Source organism: Nerophis lumbriciformis, linkage group LG25 (genome assembly GCF_033978685.3).
Source record: "Nerophis lumbriciformis linkage group LG25, RoL_Nlum_v2.1, whole genome shotgun sequence".
Lineage (NCBI taxonomy): Eukaryota > Metazoa > Chordata > Actinopteri > Syngnathiformes > Syngnathidae > Nerophis > Nerophis lumbriciformis.
This window is the reverse complement of record NC_084572.2, coordinates 30,661,803-30,678,839: the sequence shown is the minus strand read 5'-3', so window position 1 is coordinate 30,678,839 and position 17,037 is coordinate 30,661,803. Positions and strand designations below refer to the sequence as shown.

At 37.0% G+C, this 17,037-nt stretch overlaps 3 protein-coding genes across 4 annotated transcripts in view; 1 reads left to right on the top strand and 2 right to left on the bottom strand.

The window, feature by feature from the left end:
• Positions 1 to 3,193: 3,193 nt before the first annotated feature.
• LOC133621963 (serine/threonine-protein kinase PLK1-like) lies at positions 3,194 to 3,673 on the bottom strand (the record flags this gene model as incomplete). The annotated part of the gene is made up of 2 exons (XM_061984459.1): positions 3,194 to 3,241; positions 3,434 to 3,673. Coding segments are annotated over 2 exons (249 nt in total), but the record flags the coding sequence as incomplete, so codon positions are not given.
• Positions 3,674 to 4,159: 486 nt separating this feature from the next.
• LOC133621804 (fascin-like) overlaps positions 4,160 to 17,037 on the bottom strand; it is a 24,349-nt gene continuing 11,471 nt past the window's right edge. Inside the window, exons 2-5 of one of the 2 annotated variants that reach the window (XM_061984174.1) lie at positions 16,082 to 16,238; positions 15,875 to 15,996; positions 12,937 to 13,093; positions 4,160 to 7,897 (exon numbers count right to left, since the gene is read on the bottom strand). In XM_061984174.1, coding sequence (XP_061840158.1) covers positions 7,816 to 7,897; positions 12,937 to 13,093; positions 15,875 to 15,996; positions 16,082 to 16,238 — 518 coding nt within the window. In that variant the 3' untranslated portion in view covers positions 4,160 to 7,815. Of the gene's footprint in view, positions 7,898 to 12,922; positions 13,094 to 15,874; positions 15,997 to 16,081; positions 16,239 to 17,037 lie in introns of both variants that reach the window. The other variant, XM_061984173.1, reaches the window with a different exon arrangement.
• Positions 16,170 to 17,037, top strand: part of LOC133621803 (uncharacterized) — a 54,298-nt gene continuing 53,430 nt past the window's right edge. Inside the window, exon 1 of the mRNA XM_061984169.2 lies at positions 16,170 to 16,267. The gene's annotated coding sequence lies outside the window, so the exon portion shown is untranslated. The remainder of the gene's footprint in view (positions 16,268 to 17,037) is intronic.

Below are 17,037 nucleotides of genomic sequence, written 5' to 3'. Positions count from 1 at the left end.
AAACTGGATCATATCAGTACAATGTTTAACTTCATTACTTAATCCATTCCATAATTTAATTCCACATACTGATATGCTAAAGGTTCTAAGTGTCGTACGTACATACAAATGTTTTAAATTAGATTTTCCTCTAAGGTTATATTTCTCCTCTTTAGTTGAGAAGAATTGGTGTACATTCTTTGGTAGCAGGTTATAGTTTGCTTTGTACATCATTTTAGCTGTTTGCAATTTTACCAAATCACCGAACTTTAATATTTTTGACTCAATAAATAAAGGGTTTGTATGATTGAAACTTACCCTGCGATGAGGTGGCGACTTGTCCAGGGTGTACCCCGCCTTCCGCCCGATTGCAGCTGAGATAGCCTCCAGCACCCCCCGCGACCCCAAAAAGGGATAATCGGTAGAAAATGGATGGATGGATGCATGATTGAAACTTTTATTAGTAGCACAGTACAGTACATATTCCGTACAATTGACCACTAAATGGTAACACCCGAATACGTTTTTCAACTTGTTTAAGTCGGGGTCCACGTTAATCAGTTCATGGTAATGTCTAATGTTTACCATCAGTTCATCAAGAGCTGATAACTGATAAAACACAAACAGTATGTATATGATATGAATCGGTCATAAATAATGAAATAATATACCATTAAATTGTATATTTAAATACAATTATAGGTAACTTTATTCTTCTTACAAAAAATAAATAAATAATGTGTTTTCTTTCATTTCATGACTATTTACCTTGTAGATTGTCACTGAAGGCATCACAACTATGACACCTGTGAAGTGAAAACACTGTCAGGTGACTACCTCTTGAAGCTCATCGAGAGAATGCCAAGAGTGTGCAAAGCAGTAATCAGAGCAAAGGGTGGCTATTTTGAAGAAGCACGGTGGAAGAGGGGTTAGTGCGTCTGCCTCACAATACGAAGGTCCTGAGTAGTCTGGGGATCAATCCCGGGCTCGGGATCTTTCTGTGTGGAGTTTGAATGTTCTCCCCGTGACTGTGTGGGTTCTCTCCGGGTACTCCGGCTTCCTCCCACCTCCAAAGACATGCACCTGGGGATAGGTTGATTGGCAACACTAAATTGGCCCTAGTGTGTGAATGTGAGTGTGAATGTTGTCTGTCTATCTGTGTTGGCCCTGCGATGAGGTGGCGACTTGTCCAGGGTGTACACCGCCTTCCGCCCGATTGTAGCTGAGATAGGCACCAGCGCCCCCCGCGACCCCGAAGGGAATAAGCGGTAGAAAATGGATGGATGGATAGAATATAAAACATGTTTTCAGTTATTTCACCTTTTATTTGTTTAAGTACATAACTCCAATTCATAGCTTTGATGTCTTCAGTGACAATCTACAATGTAAATAGTCATGAAAATAACTAAAACGCATTGGATCAGAAGGTGTTTCCAAACTTTTGCCCTGTACTGTATGTATATATATATATATATATATATATATATATATATATATATATATATATATATATATATATATATATATATATATATATATATATATATATATATATATACACTAAGTCGTTATATACACTATATTTTTGCATCACATCTTATTTATTTACGTATTATTTAAGGGTTTTTCCACCGAATTGTTATTTACTTGTTGAGACTTTTTTTGTTTACTAGGGCATGCATATATAATATGCATTAGTTTGACCATTTAAAATCAACGATAATAAAAAAGGAGATGCTTGGAAATAGCATAAAAATGCCCCAAAAACTTGGAAAAACGCGATTTATAGCGTTACTTTTTGGTGTAACCATCATGAGCGTTCTGTTCAGGTATATTTCTTTTATATTTTGATAAATCATCATATTTATGTATTACTAAATTTAAATAAGTATTGATTAATCTTTAAACTGTGTGTATTTGATTTCAGTTTGCTTTTGACATCTTATTTAGAATTGTAGTTAAAACTTTTACAACCTTGTGTTGCGCTCATGATGGCATAACCAAACTACATTTCATTTAATGATCTTATTTTGAATATTTGTTCCCTTTTTTACATTTAGTATATTTAAATATTCATTTATAAACATTGAATACATTTCAAATATCAATAAAATGCAATTGCCTTCATCTTAGTTACACCAAGTCATGAGCGTAACACTAAGCTTCATCACTTTGACTTGTAATATTTCTAATTCTGGTGGTGTTTATGTTTTTTTTCTTTTTGGAACATGTACTATACATATAATACAGGGGTAGGGAACCCATGGCTCTCGAGCCAGACGTGGCTCTTTTGATGACTGCATCTGGCTCTCAGATAAATCTTAGCTGACATTGCTTAACACGATAAGTCGTGAATAATTCTGCTTGAAATCCCAGCGTTAAAAATATAAAACATTCTCATGCATTTTAATCCATCCATCCGTTTTCTACAGCACCTGTTCAAGGTTGCGGAGGGCTCAGCCAATCCTAGCGGTTCTTCGGGGTACAGGAGGGTCGCATTAATGGTAAGAAGCATTTTATTTATTATTGGTTAGCTTCAGAATAACAATGTTTTTAAAAGGAATAAAAGTGTGGCGTATATTTGTAACAGTGTTAAAGTTGTTTATACGGCCACCCTAAGTGTGACCTGTATGGCTGTTGACCAAGTATGCATTGCATTCACTTGTGTGTGTGAAAAGCCGTAGATGTTATGTGAGTGGGCCGGCACGCAAAGGCTGTGCCTTTAAGGTTTATTGGCGCTCTGCACTTCTCCCTACGTCCGTGTACCACTCCGTACAGCGGCGTTTTAAAAAGTCATACATTTTACTTTTTGAAAACGATACCGATAATTTCCGATATCACATTTTAAAGCATTTATCAAGAGACTTGTTATACTCTAAAAATGTTGGTCTTACTTAAAAAATGCACGCATTTAGTTGTATTCAGTGTTAAAAAATATTATATTGCTCTCACAGAAATAGATTTTACAATATTTGGCTTTCATGGCTCTCTCAGCCACAAATGTTCCCGACCCCTGATATAATACAATAAAGTCCCATATAAAATTATGTTTCTAGCAATACTTTAATTTTGTCTTTGAAAGTAAGTGTGAATGTTGTCTGTCTATCTGTGTTGGCCCTGCGATGAGGTGGCGACTTGTCCAGGGTGTACTCCGCCTTCCGCCCGATTGTAGCTGAGATAGGCTCCAGCGCCCCCCGCGACCCCGAAGGGAATAAGCGGTAGAAAATGGATGGAAGTAACACTCCAATGTCCATTATTGGAGCTGTACACATGATCAATATCATACATTATCTCATTGATATGCATTATCAATCATACAGTATATATCCGGTCAAGTTAATAACGCCAAGCACATACTGTAATTCCATTACTCATAATAAAATTGTAAAAAGAAAGCAAAAAAATATACAGTATATAGGAAGTTTATTTTTTCTGTAGACAAAAGGAGACTTACTCTCCTCCTGCAGATCTCCAGCACCACAAAGACGAAGTCATCGTTCTCGAAGAAGTCGTGGAAGCCGACGATGTTGGCGTGGTGGAGGCTTTTGTGGATGGCGATCTCGGAGGTCATCTTCTCCCGCTGGTGCTGCTTGAGAATCAGCGACTTGGGGACGATCTTCCCGGCGAACACCTGCTTGGTCTCCACGTCCGTGATCTCGTAGCACTTGGCGAAGCCCCCCTTGCCCAGGAAGTATTATTTAAGGGTTTTTCCACCGAATTGTTATTTACTTGTTGAGACTTATATATATATATATATATATATATATATATATATATATATATATATAGTTGATTGGCAATACTAAATTTGCCCTAGTGTGTGAATGTGAGTGTGAATGTTGTCTGTTTATTTGTGTTGGGCCCTGCCATTAGTGGCGACTTGTCCAGGGTGTACCCCGCCCTCTGCCCGAAGGCAGCTGAGATAGGCTCCAGCATTCTCTGCAAACCCGAACTGGACAAGCGGTAGAAGATGGATGGATATATATATATATATATATATATATATATATATATATATATATATATATATATATATATATATTATTATCATTTTTTATTTTTTCCCCACTAGAGCAGGTAATTTTCTTTTATTTGGATTCTTTTTCAGTCCACTTCCTCCTACTTTCTCCTCCATGACAATTTATTTTCACTACTGCACAATCAAAAGAGACAAGGCATGAACACTTTGATTTTTTTACTCATTCCATTTGCACATAGGACAAAAAAGACACGAAAGGCACGTCCACAATGATGCTGATGTTCTTTGTTTTGTTTGTGCGCTTGCTGCGTCTTTTCATGTGCTTCTCACGTCTTGTCAAGTACTTTGACAGCGCTTGGTGCTATTATCTGTGCGACAAGAGGATGTGTTTTATGACAAAGAAAGCATTGTATACAGCACAAACATCATCAGCCAAATCCGCAGCATGTCTGTTAGTCTTTGTAAAAAGAAAATAGAATTGTCCCATTGAATAGGTTGGTTGGTGTGCTTCACATTATTGTAGGTTTTCGCGATGTCTAAACTGTGACATCAGGCACCACAAATCCTTCTGACATGTGAACTGGAACCCCGAAAGTTAAAACACATTTATTCAACTTCTTTTTACCCTTGTGTGACAGAAATAATTGTCATAATGTGATTTAAACCATTTCCTTTTCAGTTAAATGTTGTATAATCATCACAGTTTGATTATTTCCATTTCTAATTACTTTGTATAGGTAAAATGTGTTCATCCCTCAAACGATTACATTTTTTAATCAGGTTAACCAGACTTCTGAATTTGTATTAATCACAATTAAATGCACTTCTGAATTTGGATTTATCACAATTAGCCAGATTCCTGAATTTGGATTAGTCACCATTAGCTGCACTTCTGAGTTAGGTTTAATCACGATTAATCACATTCGTGATTTTGGTAAATCACGATTAATCACACTTGTGAATTGTGGATTAATCACGATTAACCACACTTGTGAATTTGGATTAATCACGATTATACACACTTTTTAATTTGGATCAATCTCAATTAACCACCCTTCTGAATTTGGATTAGTCACAAATAACCGCACTTCTGAATTTGGATTACGGTAGTCACAAGTAACCGCATTTCTGAATTTGGATTTATCACAATTAGCCAGATTCCTGAATTTGCATTAGTCACAATTAACTGCACTTCTGAGTTAGGTTTAATCACGATTAATCACATTCGTTATATTGGTAAATCACAATTAACCACACTTGTGATTTGTGGATTAATCCCAATTAACCACACTTGTGAATTGTGGATTGATCACGATTAACCACACTTGTGAATTTGGATTAATCACGATTATACGCACTTCTGAATTTGGATTAGTCACAAATAACCGCAATTCTGAATTTGGATTAATCACAATTAACTGCACTTCTGAATTTGAATTTATCACAATTAGCCAGATTCCCCAATGTGGATTAGTCACTATTAACCCCACTTCTGAATTTGGTTTAATCACAATTAACCGCTCTTTAGAATTGTGTTTAGTCACGATTAATCCCATTCGGGATATTGGATTAATCACGATTAACCACACTTGTGATTTGTGGATTAATCACGATTAACCACACTTGTGAATTGTGGATTAATCACGATTATACACACTTTTGAATTTGGATCAATCTCAATTAACCACCCTTCTGAATTTGGATTAGTCACAAATAACCGCAATTCTGAATTTGGATTAATCCCAATTAACTGCACTTCTGAATTTGGATTTATTACAATGAGCCAGATTCCTGAATGTGGATTCGTCACTATTAACCGCACTTCTGAATTTGGTTTAATCACAATTAACCGCACTTTAGAATTTTGTTTAATCACGATTAATCCCATTCGGGATATTGGATTAATCACGATTAACCACACTTGTGAATTTGGATTAATCACGATTATACACACTTTTGAATTTGGATCAATCTCAATTAACCACACTTCTGAATTTTGATTAGTCACAAATAACCGCAATTCTGAATTTGGATTTATCACAATTAACTCCACTTCTGAATTGGGATTTATCACAATTAGCCAGATTCCCCAATGTGGATTAGTCACTATTAACCGCACTTCTGAATTTGGTTTAATCACAATTAACCGCACTTTAGAATTTAGTTTAATCACGATTAATCCCATTCGGGATATTGGATTAATCACGATTAACCACACTTGTGATTTGTGGATTAATCACGATTAACTACACCTGTGAATTGTGGATTAATCATGATTAACCACACTTGTGAATTTGGATTAATCACGATTATACACACTTTTGAATTTGGATCAATCTCAATTAACCACCCTTCTGAATTTGGATTAGTCACAAATAACTGCAATTCTATATTTTGATTTATCACAATTAACTGCACTTCTGAATTTGAATTTATCACAATTAGCCAGATTCCCCAATGTGGATTAGTCACTATTAACCGCACTTCTGAATTTGGTTTAATCACAATCAACCGCACTTCTGAATTTGGATTAATCACGATTAACCACACTAGTGATTTTTGAATTAATCACAATTAACCACACTTCTGAATTTGGATTAATCACAATCAACCACACTTCTGAATTTGGATTAATCAGGATTAAACACACTTTTGAAATTGGATACATCTCAATTAACCACACGTCTGAATTTGGATTAGTCACAATTAACCACACGTCTGAATTTGGATTAGTCACAATTAACCACACTTCTGAATTTGGATTAGTCACAATTAACCACTTCTGAATTTGCATTATTCCCAAATAACCAAATGACTTTGGATTAATCATTATTATCCACATTTGTGATTTTGGATTAATCACGATTAAACACACTTAGTACAAAGAAGAAGAACCATGATAAACATTCTGAATTGATCTCATCCATCCATTCATTTTCAAAATAATCTTAGATAAACTTTAATGATCCACAAGGGAAATAATAAGAAATTGTTCTTACTCATCTCACTATATGAAATGTAACTTACTTCACCGAGTATTATTTATTTACTTTTTTTTTTTTATTGTGATTACTTATGGAGTATATTGTGGATAAATTGAGAACAGGAAGTGAACAAAAGTTTTAGCAACTGTTATGTAAAAGAAAAGCGGTAGGATTAAATAAGCTCTGCTTCTTCCTACTCCTTTTCAAACATGTTGAAAAGAGAAACTGGATATTGTGATGTGTCATGTTGTACGAATGCACTCAACTCAACTCAACTCACTTGTGATTTTAGATTAATCACGATTAAACACACTTGTTTTTTAAAATTAATTACGATTGACCACACCTATTATTTTTGGAATAATTACGATTAACTACATTTATGATTTTGGATTAATCACTATTATTACTCGCTTGCATAATTTAAACTTTTTTTTTTTTTTTTTTAACTATGATTTGGACACAAATGTAATTTTGTCAGAATGTCAAAGGAACATTTTAAAAGGTTTACTTGAATGTACATCCGCCATCTGCTCAACACTTGCTAACACTTTTATCTAAAGTACCATCGGGGATATTTTGGAGTAAAAAATTTGTGTTGGGGAATTTTTTTTTTTTAATTGAAACAAATTAGACTTTGGAGCTTCCAGTATTTTGTGCCAGGCAAGTAAAAAGCAGAGTGATAATAGATAAAGGAAAAGAATGAGATGAGTCACATGAGTACAGTACACACGCTTGGCTGTGCTTCCTCAGTATTCCCAGAGGGTGGCGCTGTCCAGGGAGTCGGCGATAGCCTTGAGCCCCCCGGCGTGGTCTCCTTTTAGATACTTCCCCCCCGACACACGCACGGCCATCTTGTTGAGGTCGCAGAACTCAAAGAGAAAGTGTGTGGGAGAGCCCTCGCTGCACGACACCGCCGAGTCTTCGCCGACACGCCAGTACTTCCCCTGCCAATCTGCGAAAAACACGTTTGGCGTACTTAGCAGTCGTCCTTCAATAACATCAATTTTCTTCCAACAAAGACCAAATTAGCAATACTAGCAAATACTATGAAACGTACACAAAATACATCAAAATGACGATAAAAAGATAAAACGAGCCAAAGTATAATAAGGCAAGCAAGATAAAGTACGCTATACTAAGCTAAAATATAATAAGATAAACTAAGCAATTATGACATAGACAACGGTAAGATACCAAAAACTAAACCAAGATAAACTAGGTTACAATAAACTCGGCTAAACTGAGCTACGATAGACTGTATGCTAAGATAAAGTCATTTAGATATGGCTAAACTATGTTAGACTAGCTAAAATACAATGAACTAAGATAAAATATTCTAGGCGAAACTACAATAAGATAAGATAGGGTAAAATAAAGGTTATACGTTAAGGTAAAAATGACTGAAATAAGCTAAGATCAAATAATATCAAGTCGGCTGAAATATGATAAGATAAGCTAAGCCAGGCTATACTAAGCTAAGTAACAATAAATTAAGCTAACCCGAAATAGAATAAACTAAGACACGCAAAACTAGGCTAAGCTGAAATAAGGTAAGCTAAGATATAATAATATAGGGTACAGTACAATACGAGAAATTAAGCTCGGCCAAGATAGACTAAACTAAGATAAGACAGGCTAACATAAACTAGGTTAAACCAAGAAATGATGGACCTTGAATAAGATATGCCAAGATAAAGTAAGAGAGTAGCTAGGCTAAACTACGTTAAGCTAAGTTAAAATACAAAAAAACTAAGCTAGACTACAAAATAAGGAGATAAAGACTAAGATCAAATAATATAGAGTAGGGTCAATTACAATAAACTAAGCTAAGCCAAGATAGGCTAAATTAGGCTAAGACAGTCTAAAATAAACGAGGCTAAACTAAACTACGATAGAATGAAGTATGCTAAGATAAAGCAATGTAGACTCGGGTAAACTACGTTAAACTAAAATGCTAGGCTAATAAACTAAACTAAAGTTATCTGGGCTAAACTATAGTAAGATAAGATAGGGTGAGATAAACACTATGCTAAGGTAAAACTAAAATAAGCTATAATAAGATAAAGTCATTTAGATATGGCTAAACTATGTTAGATTAAATAAGACTAGCTAAAATACAATGAACTTAGATAAAATATTCTAGGCTAAACTACAATAAGATAAGATAGGGTAAAAATAAAGGCTATACGTTAAGGTAAAAATGACTGAAATAAGCTAAGATCAAATAATACAAAGTTGGCTCAAATATGATAAGCTAAGCTAAGCCAGGCTATACTAAGCTAATTAACAATAAATGAAGCTAACCCGAAATAGAATAAACTAAGACATGCAAAACTAGGCTAAGCTGAAATAAGGTAAGCTAAGATATAATAATATAGGGTACAGTACAATACGAGAAACTAAGCTAGGCCAAGATAGACTAAACTAAGAAACCAAAAAATGATGGACCTTGAATAAGATATGCCAAGATAAAGTAAGAGAGTAGGCTAAACTATGTTAAGCTAAGTTAAAATACAAAAAAACTAAGCTAGACTACAAAATAAGGAGATATAGACTAAGATCAAATAATTTAGTGTAGGGTCAATTACAATAAACTAAGCTAAGCCAAGATAAGCTAAATTAGGCTAAGGCAGTCTAAAATAAACTAGGCTAAACTAAACTACGATATAATTAATTATGCTAAGATAAAGCAATATAGACTCGGGTAAACTACGTTAAACTAAAATGCTAGGCTAAGATAGAATAAACTAAACAAAAGTTATCTTGGCTAAATAGGGTGACCAGGTGTCCGGATTTAGGCCGGACAGTCCGGATTTTTAATGCCCTGTCCGGCGTCCGGCGCAGCATCAAGCCGGACACGTATTTGTCCTCCTTTTTGAGGCACTAGGCTTGAAGAGCGGAGTTTTTTCATCTTTGCTGGGCTGCAGCGCAATAGCCAATCAAAGACCGTAAAAAATGTCCCCAACGCAGTAACGTATTAAATGATTGGCTAAGAGCTGTGTCGGATACAAATCTGCTTATCATTGGTTAAAAAAGTAAACAAGGGTCCATGAGCTGTTGCGGCATGACATTGACAGAAAGTTAGCATCATGCCAAAACGCAAGACCTCGTTTAATTCTGAATGGATAAAAGAGAACGAATTTATAACGAAAAGCAGTCGAGACTCATTCCATGGCTTCTGCACACTTTGTCGATGTGATGTCGACGTAAGTAGTCAGGGGAATGCTGCAATTGAACGGCATGCGGGTGCGCGGATAAACATAAAAGTAATAAACGTGCGGCAAGTACCTCTTCAATGAGGACATTTTTTCGTGAAGTTTCGTCGCCCCTGGATGACAAGATAACCGCTGCGGAGCTGTGCAAGGTGGACCATGCTGTAAAGCAGTGGTTCTCAAATGGGGGTACGCGTACCCCTGGGGGTATGTAATGTAATGTAAGTTCATAAACTGAACATCAAATTAAGTAGGCTATTCCATTCATTACCATAAAGCCAGAGTTTCCCCCATGCCATGATGGTTTGACCCTCACTAAAATGTCTGTCAAAAAGAACTGTGAAAAGAAATGCAACAATGCAATATTCAGTCTTGACAGCTAGATTTTTTGTAGACATGTTCCATAAATATTGATGTTAAAGATTTCTTTTTTTGTGAAGAAATGTTTAGAATTAAGTTCCTGAATCCAGGTGGATCTCTAATACAATCCCCAAAGAGGGCACTTTAAGTTGATGATTACTTCTATGTGTAGAAATCTTTATTTATAATTGAATCACTTGTTTATTTTTCAACAAGTTTTTAGTTATTTTATATATTTTTTTCCAAATAGTTCAAGAAAGACCACTACAAATGAGCAATATTTTGCACTGTTATACAATTTAATAAATGAGAAACTGATGACATAGTGCTGTATTTTACTTCTTTATCTCTTTTTTTCAACCAAAAATGCTTTGCTCTGATTAGGGGGTACTTGAATTAAAAAAATGTTCACAGGGGGTACATCACTGAAAAAAGGGTTGAGAACCACTGCTGTAAAGCATCACCAGTCCTACAGAAGTTTAGACTGCGGCATGAAAGTGGACCGGGAGATTTTCAGTGACTAGCCCACAGCTAAAGGGATGGCCTGTGGCCGAACGAAAGCCAAGGCATTGTGCGAGAACGTCATCGCTCACTATTCAGTACAGGAACATACCGACTACATAAAAGAAAACAACCTACCCTTTTCCGTGGCAACCGACGCCTCAAATAAAGGAACAAACAAGTGTTTTCCCGTTGTGGTAAGGTATTTTCACTTTGATGAAGGCATCCAACATGTCCTGTTGGATTTTTATAGTGACAGCAACGAAACGTCAGAAGCCATAACAAACCAGCTGCTGGCAAAACTTGAGATGTCTGGCTTAGAGGTGAAAAACATGTCTGCATATGCAGCAGACAATGCCAGTGTCAATTGTGGTAAACATAACAGTGTGTATCAGAAGCTGAAACTGAGCCAAAAAGATGTGCTCCCTGCAAACTGTTTGGCCCATATTCTGCATAACACAACCAGATATGCAGCAAGCAGCCTTGATGTTGATGTGGAAATTTTTTTGTGGCATTTTTATTTTTTATTATATATGTTAACTACATATGTTATGCTTTGTGGCACTCTGCACTTGAAAAGATTCATCTCAGTGGTCACTTTTTGAACACCACAATGTATTGAATAAATACAAATACTGTTAACAAACACTTGACTTTAATATATTTTCCTATTCAGCCACACAAACATCATCTTTAAACCACTCAAAATTGTACAAAAACATGCACCTGGGGATAAGTTGATTGGCAACACTAAATTGGTCCTAGTGTGTGAATGTTGTCTGTCTATCTGTGTTGGGCCCTGCGATGAGGTGGCGACTTGTCCAGGGTGTACCCCGCCTTCCGCCCGATTGTAGCTGAGATAGGCTCCAGCGCCCCCGCGACCCCGACGGGAATAAGCGGTAGAAAATGGATGGATGGATGGATGGAAAATTGTACTATAAATAAGGTATACCAGAGTCCTATGTACACCATAGTAATTTATTGATATGCCGCATAATGTCCTCCTTTTTGGTGTCATGGAAATGGTCACCCTATGGCTAAACTATAGTAAGATGAGATAGGGTGAGATAAAGACTATGCTAAGGTAAAACTAAAATAAGCTATAATAAGATAAAGTCATTTAGATATGGCTAAACTATGTTAGATTAAATAAGACTAGCTAAAATACAATGAATTTAGATCAAATATTCTAGGCTAAACTACAATAAGATAAGATAGGGTAAAATAAAGGCTATACGTTAAGGTAAAAATGACTGAAATAAGCTAAGATCAAATAATACAAAGTCGGCTCAAATATGATAAGCTAAGCTAAGCCAGGCTATACTAAGCTAATTAACAATAAATGAAGCTAACCCGAAATAGAATAAACTAAGACACGCAAAACTAGGCTAAGCTGAAATAAGGTAAGCTAAGATATAATAATATAGGGTACAGTACAATACGAGAAACTAAGCTAGGCCAAGATAGACTAAACTAAGAAACCAAAAAATGATGGACCTTGAAGAAGATATGCCAAGATAAAGTAAGAGAGTAGGCTAAACTACCGGTACGTTAAGCTAAGTTAAAATACAAAAAACTAAGCTAGACTACAAAATAAGGAGATATAGACTAAGATCAAATAATATAGAGTAGGATCAATTACAATAAACTAAGCTAAGCCAAGATAGGCTAAATTAGGCTAAGGCAGTCTAAAATAAACTAGGCTAAACTAAACTAAACTACGATAGAATGAAGTATACTAAAAATAATAGACCACTGTGAGATTCTTATGTTTTGAAAATGCCAAGAATGCAACATTTTCGGGAGAAAAGACACAAACAAGGTGATATGGCAGGACTGAGATCAGCCTCAGCATTCCTGGCATGTTTCCAAACTGGAGGAGGACAAACATATTCACACTCTACCTTTGATGGCGTACGCTCCGTTGAGGAACTCCAGCTGGAAAACGTCGTAGGATGCTCGGTTGGAGTCCAGCGTGGCCACGCCGGCCTTACGGGCGCCGATGAAGCCGTGCTCACCGCGGAGGACGATGATTGGACGGTTGATCAGCTTCATCAGGAAGTGCTCCGCCTCACCTGAGGGACAGAAACTCGTTAGTGTCGACGTACGTTAAGAAATAGATTTATATCATAATAAATCCTGGATTGTTTAGCAAGATATGAGTGTGTCAGAATAATCGTATCTAAGTTATCACAAAACTTTGTGTTTCAATGAGTTCCCGGCGAGAGGACAAACGCTGTTTTTGATCCTACCAAGAAGAAGGCTTGTAAAACTCCACTGTGTAGGATGGGAAGCAACATGAAGGTGTTCTGTTTCTTTGATGTATTGTAATCCACAGAAAGATTTTGTCTTGACCCGAGAACTACAAAGCGGAGAGGAAGCAGGACCAGACTCCCCTCCAGGTGACCTTTTCTTTGAACTGTTGTACGACCTTCTCTTTGAACTGTTTTGTAATCAAAGGCGATGGCTGTTTACGGCCCCCGTCCCTTTAGAAACAGCTGTTGCCATGTAATCAGGGAAAGTCCAAATAAAAGAGGAGGCGTACAATCTTTCGTCAGAGCGTGGTGACACTGTACAAGGGTACAGGTGTACGCGTTTCTCCTCATTGAGCCAAATTCAATTCTGTCCCTGTTTAATTCCTTGCTTCTTGTCTTGTTTAATAGATGTCATCAGTGTTTGAACCTGACAGAGTGATTTTCAAAGTTAAGCTAACATAAAAAACATACAAAGTGAAAATCTTTTTAGGTCAATATATTAGCTTCCACTGTTGTTTGTACGAATATTAGCTAACATGTTATGTTTAACAGCTATAAATATCCAGTTTAGCGGGTGATTTAGCATGTTTTTGGTCAAACAAAGATGGCTGTCAGATTGTTGCCATCTTGTTGTCACGCAATGTATTGTGGATGTGTTTATGTGACTGGATTAGCTCGTAGCTAACTTGGCAAATTGCGAGAAATACTTCTGTTAGAATAATTTTATCCAAGTTATCACAAAAACTTTGTGTTGAAATGAGTTCCCGGTGAGAAGCAAAAGCTGTCTTTGAACCTACCAAGAAGAAGGCTTGTAAAACTCCACTGTGTAGGATGGGAAGCAACATGAAGGTGTTCTGTTTCTTTCATGTATTGTAATCAACAGAAAGATACTGTCGTGACCCAAGAACTACAAAGCGCAGAGGAAGCAGAGCCTGACTCCCCTCCAGGCACTGCTTTTTTTAGACTATTTTACAAACCTCTTTTTGAACTCTTTTACGACCTCTTTTTTAAACTCTTTTACGACCTCTTTTTTGAACCGACCTTTTCTTTTGAACTGTTTTGTAATCAAAGGCGATGGCTGTTTACGACCCCCGTCCCTTTAGAAACAGCTGTTGCCATGTAATCAGGGAAAGTTCAACTAAAAGAGGAGGCGTACACTCTTTCGTCAGAGCGTGGTGACACTGTACAAGGGTACAGGTGTACGCGTTCTCCTCATTGAGCCAAATTCAATTCTATCCCTGTTTAATTCCTTGCTTCTTGTCTTGTTTAATAGATGTCATCAGTGTTTGAACCTGACAGAGTGATTTTCAAAGTTAAGCTAACATAAAAAACATACAAAGTGAAAATCTTTTTAGGTCAATATATTAGCTTCCACTGTTGTTTGTACAAATATTAGCTAACATGTTATGTTTAACAGCTATAAATATCCAGTTTAGCGGGTGATTTAGCATGTTTTTGGTCAAACAAAGATGGCTGTCAGATTGTTGCCATCTTGTTGTCACGCAATGTATTGTGGATGTGTTTATGTGACTGGATTAGCTCGTAGCTAACTTGGCAAATTGCGAGAAATACTTCTGTTAGAATAATTTTATCCAAGTTATCACAAAAACTTTGTGTTGAAATGAGTTCCCGGTGAGAAGCAAAAGCTGTCTTTGAACCTACCAAGAAGAAGGCTTGTAAAACTCCACTGTGTAGGATGGGAAGCAACATGAAGGTGTTCTGTTTCTTTCATGTATTGTAATCAACAGAAAGATACTGTCGTGACCCAAGAACTACAAAGCGCAGAGGAAGCAGAGCCTGACTCCCCTCCAGGCACTGCTTTTTTAAAACTATTTTACGAACCTCTTTTTGAACTCTTTTACGACCTCTTTTTTTAACTCTTTTACGAACCTCTCTTTGAACTCTTTTACGACCTCTTTTTTAAACTCTTTTACGACCTCTTTTTTGAACCGACCTTTTCTTTTGAACTGTTTTGTAATCAAAGGCGATGGCTGTTTACGACCCCCGTCCCTTTAGAAACAGCTGTTGCCATGTAATCAGGGAAAGTTCAACTAAAAGAGGAGGCGTACACTCTTTCGTTAGAGCGTGGTGACACTGTACAAGGGTACAGGTGTACGCGTTCTCCTCATTGAGCCAAATTCAATTCTATCCCTGTTTAATTCCTTGCTTCTTGTCTTGTTTGATAGATGTCATCAGTGTTTGAACCTGACAGAGTGATTTTCAAAGTTAAGCTAACATAAAAAACATACAAAGTGAAAATCTTATCAGGTCAATATATAAGCTTCCACTGTTGTTTATACAAATATTAGCTAACATGTTATGTTTAACGGCTATAAATATCCAGTTTAGCGGGTGATTTAGCATGTTTTTGGTCAAACAAAGATGGCTGTCAGATTGTTGCCATCTTGTTGTCACGCAATGCATCGTGGATGTGATCATGTGACTGGATTAGCTCATAGCTAACTTGGCAAATTGAGAGAAATACTTCACTGTGGGCCGCAGAAATTCTTCGGAAGATGATAAAAACAAAATTTTTGTCCATTTTATCTCCTATAATATTGGTGAAAACCTTGGGCGATGCCTTCAAGGACATGAGCAAACCTTGGTTTTCGACAGTTGCAGCTAGCTGTCCGTTCCTCTTGGCGGTCACATACTTCCCGTTAGCCGCGCGCACACAAACGCGACCTTCACGCCACTCCAGGTCAAAGTAAGAGTTGGCGGACCTTTCGGACACACACACAAACACTTAGCAACTTAGCATCGGTCTAGCTCTAAGGTTATCTTGAGATGTGCTGTGTTGGTGTGTACTTAGCGGAGGCGGTGCACTGCAGTCCACCGCTGGGTGTCAAGGTCCAGTATTTGCCAGCGGCGGTCCTGAAGGCGCACTTCCTGTCTTCGGGGCTCATCTCCAGTTGGAAGACTTCCTGGTCGCCTTCCTCGTCCTGATTGGCGGACAGGTCCATGCCTGGAGAAGTGGAGCAGTCGGGCTGTCAGGTTTGTGTCTTTGTTTACTGTAAATTGTTCTTTTAATTCTCTTTGTTGGTACTTAAAAATCTTAAAAAGGCATATGTGTTAGCGCTATTTTGGCCTAAACATAATCATCTATGTCAGTGTTTTTCAACCTTTTTTGAGCCAAGGCACATTTTTTGCGTTGAAAAAATGCGGAGGCACACCACCAGCAGAAATCATTATAACACAAAACTCAGTTGACAGTAAAAAGTCGTTGTCGCAATTGTAGGATATGACTTTAAAGCATAACCAAGCATGCTCAATATAGCTCTTGTCTCAAAGTAGGTGTACTGTCATGACCTGTCACATCACCCCCTGATTTATTTTGAGTTTTTTGCTGTTTTCCTGTGTTTAGTGTTTTAGTTCTTGTCCTGCGCTCCAATTTTAGTGGCTTTTTCTCTTTTTTTGGTATTTTCCTGTAGCGGTTTCATGTCTTCCTTCCTCGCATCTACTTTGTTTTAGCAATCAAGAACATTTCAGTTGTTTTTATCCTTCTTTCTGGGGCCATTGTTGATTGTCATGTCATGTTCGGACACCGTCTTTGCTCCACAGTAAGTCTTTGCTGTTGTCCAGCATTCTGTTTTTGTTTACTTTGTAGCCAAATCAGTTTTAATTTAATTCTGCGTAGCCTTCCCTAAGCTTCAATGCCTTTTCTTAGGGGCACTCACTTTTTTTTATTTTTTGGTTTAAGCATTAAACATCTACAAAGCAATTAGCTACCTGCTGCAACCTATTGATATTTCCTGCATCTACTT